Source organism: Brachypodium distachyon, chromosome 3 (assembly GCF_000005505.3).
Source record: "Brachypodium distachyon strain Bd21 chromosome 3, Brachypodium_distachyon_v3.0, whole genome shotgun sequence".
Taxonomy (NCBI): domain Eukaryota; kingdom Viridiplantae; phylum Streptophyta; class Magnoliopsida; order Poales; family Poaceae; genus Brachypodium; species Brachypodium distachyon.
In genome coordinates this window covers 37,593,356-37,595,851 of record NC_016133.3, presented here as the reverse complement: position 1 = coordinate 37,595,851, position 2,496 = coordinate 37,593,356, and the positions used below count along the sequence as shown (strand labels likewise).

At 48.6% G+C, this 2,496-nt stretch overlaps 1 protein-coding gene across 1 annotated transcript; it reads left to right on the top strand.

Annotated features, from left to right (window-relative positions):
- The first annotated feature begins 757 nt into the window (after positions 1 to 757).
- On the top strand, positions 758 to 2,020 carry LOC100844787. The gene is made up of 2 exons (XM_003572132.4): positions 758 to 1,384; positions 1,524 to 2,020. The coding sequence occupies exons 1-2, from the start codon at positions 1,065 to 1,067 to the stop codon at positions 1,699 to 1,701; spliced, it is 498 nt and encodes a 165-aa protein (XP_003572180.2). The 5' UTR covers positions 758 to 1,064; the 3' UTR covers positions 1,702 to 2,020.
- Positions 2,021 to 2,496: the final 476 nt, after the last annotated feature.

Sequence of the window (2,496 nt, the reverse complement as noted above, 5' to 3'; positions counted from 1 at the left end):
TTCAGACATCCTTTTCGGAACAGAGGGAATAGTTTTTTTTGTTAAGAATTAATTGGTTTATATTGGCAAAAAAATTACTTACTCATAGCAAGATTTCACGAAATAGCAACCAACCAAGTGAGACACCAAATCAGTATAGGCTACCAAAAAATTCCTTTATTTTCCGCAATGCGCAACTTACTTAGTACTGAAGTTTGAATTCTCGGAGTATGGGAATATCGCTGAGTGTATGCTTCCGGTATCAGAATTAGAAGGTAAAAGTAATTCAAAGTACATAGCATTTTTTTCAAGAAAAGGTACGAGTGCTAAAGTTCAAATTTTCGTAGTTAAAAGGGAGTATCGCTGAGCGTGTGCTTCCGGGATGACAATTAGAAGAAGAAGTAATCCAAAGTAGCATTATTTTTTTTTCAAGAAAAAAATACTATTCCCTCCGATCTAAATAAATTTTTGCAGCTTTGTTCAGATACCTATGTACCGATACGCTTTCACTGTGTATGTAGTATTTTTCTATTTTCTAAAAAACATTTTCCGTTCTGAAATTCCCAAACTGGACAAAAAAAGTATTGAACGCAGACCGGCCCACCAAACACTCAAACAGCCCAGCCCGCCCAGTGCGCGGGCGCCCAACAGAATGTGTCAAAACGAAGAGGGGGATTTTGCACAAAAGACCCTACAATTAACTGGATTCCGTAAAAGCCTCAGGGAATAACAATCAGTGGTAGCTGAGGTGGAAGCGATGCTCCCGGAGATCTCTTTCAACCGCTCTGATCCCTCCCCCTCCATTTATCTCCCTCCACTCCTCTCCCCTCCCTCCTCCCACCAACCAGATCCCCTTCCAGCTTCTCCACAACCATGGCCATGGCGACCTCCTCCTCTCCCTCATCTCATCCCAGCTCTACCCTCATACACCCAGGGGCAACTCCTGCTTGCTAGCTTGCGAAGCTAGTTCCCCCTCTATCCGGCCACTGTAAGTAGCCAGCAGATAGCCGTAAATTCAGAGTATACAGAGAAAGCAGCACATAGCCGTAAATACAGAGTATACAGAGAGAAATTTTAAGATCGATATGATGATGGGGACGAAGAGCGCGGGGCCGATGCGGCGGACGACGAGCATGACGGAGTTCGCCCCGCCGGACGTGCTGGCGGGCGTGGCCGAGGAGCAGGAGGAGGCCATGGCCGCCGAGGAGACGACGGATCGGCTGCAGGTGCACGAGGAGAAGGAGGAGGAGATAGCCCACGGGTGGATCGGCCGCGGGTACAGGGCGCGGCCGCACCGGCGGAACTCGGCGGACTTCTCCGCCGCCGTCGAGACCGCCGCGTTCCTCCACGCCTGCGGCCTCTGCAACCGCCGCCTCGGCCCCGGCCGCGACACCTTCATGTACAGGTACGTTGCTGACTTCCCTAGAAAAATACAGTACCATTGTTTTTTTCTTCCCTCGTACTCCCTCCGTTACCACGACAAGAATTTAGGATCTGATGACATAATACATACGGAAGTGTTGATTTGTTCTTTTTGCGTGCAGAGGGGACGCGGCGTTCTGCAGCCTGGAGTGCAGGCAGCAGCACATAGCGCACGAGGAGTGGAAGGACAAGTGCGCGCTCGCGGCGCCGGCCGTGGTGGTCATGGCGGACACGGTGGCGCCGGCGACCGCCAGCTCCGTCGACCAGCCCAACGCCGGAGGCACGCTCGCCGCGGCATGAGGCTGCCGCAAGTATATAGCTATGTCCATCGATATGAATATGTCATGACGATACCTTTGCCCTCCTAAGCTGTGCGTACGCCTCTGTATTATCTGGCGCGCGTGGCTCGACCATGGTTCTGAGATCATAACGGCCTTATGGTTTATGAAGTCATACGTTGTAAGTAGCTTCTTAATTTCACGCCGCCTTCATGTGCGCTGTCCATGGATCAACCGAGAGATTCTTGCAGTTACTACCTACATCGACATGTGAAATTGGATGAGTTTTTATCGCGATGCATATCTATTATTGTGCGCGCCAACATACTTAATTTGCTTCACACAGTTTGTTACCGGCCTGGATGATTGCCACCGCTGTCCTGCAATGGCCATGTTATATCACCTCGCCAGGTTTCCTCGAAATTATTATGGTTGTTTATATTCTGGAATAGTTGACTCCGTTATGTATTTGCGGTTGCTTGAGCATCAGTTTTCTTGTGCACGAAAATCATGCATTACATTGAAGCAGCAACTTAGCACCAACCGGAGGAATCATTTTGTTTGTCTAATAATCCTGGCAATAATGGAATAGTGGCGTTAACAGAGGATCGCTGATCACATGGGCACCGCTGTCGCTAAAGCTGGTAGCCTAGCACTAAATACTCGCGAAATGAGACAAACTTGATATTTTCGGTGGCAAACTTGAGTGGCAATAAAGCTTTTCTTTATACAAAATCTGAACTTGCAACTTTCTCAATCACGAATTCACGACTTGATTGATTAGGAGGAGGGAAAACGTATCTTGTAGTATACCCTA

Bases quoted from the DNA above. Each gene is read 5' to 3' on its own strand.
- LOC100844787 (XM_003572132.4), top strand. From the start codon at position 1,065: ATGATGATGGGGACGAAGAGCGCGGGGCCGATGCGGCGGACGACGAGC. The intron at 1,385-1,523 runs GTACGTTGCTGA...TTTTGCGTGCAG, and splicing joins CGCGACACCTTCATGTACAG to AGGGGACGCGGCGTTCTGCA.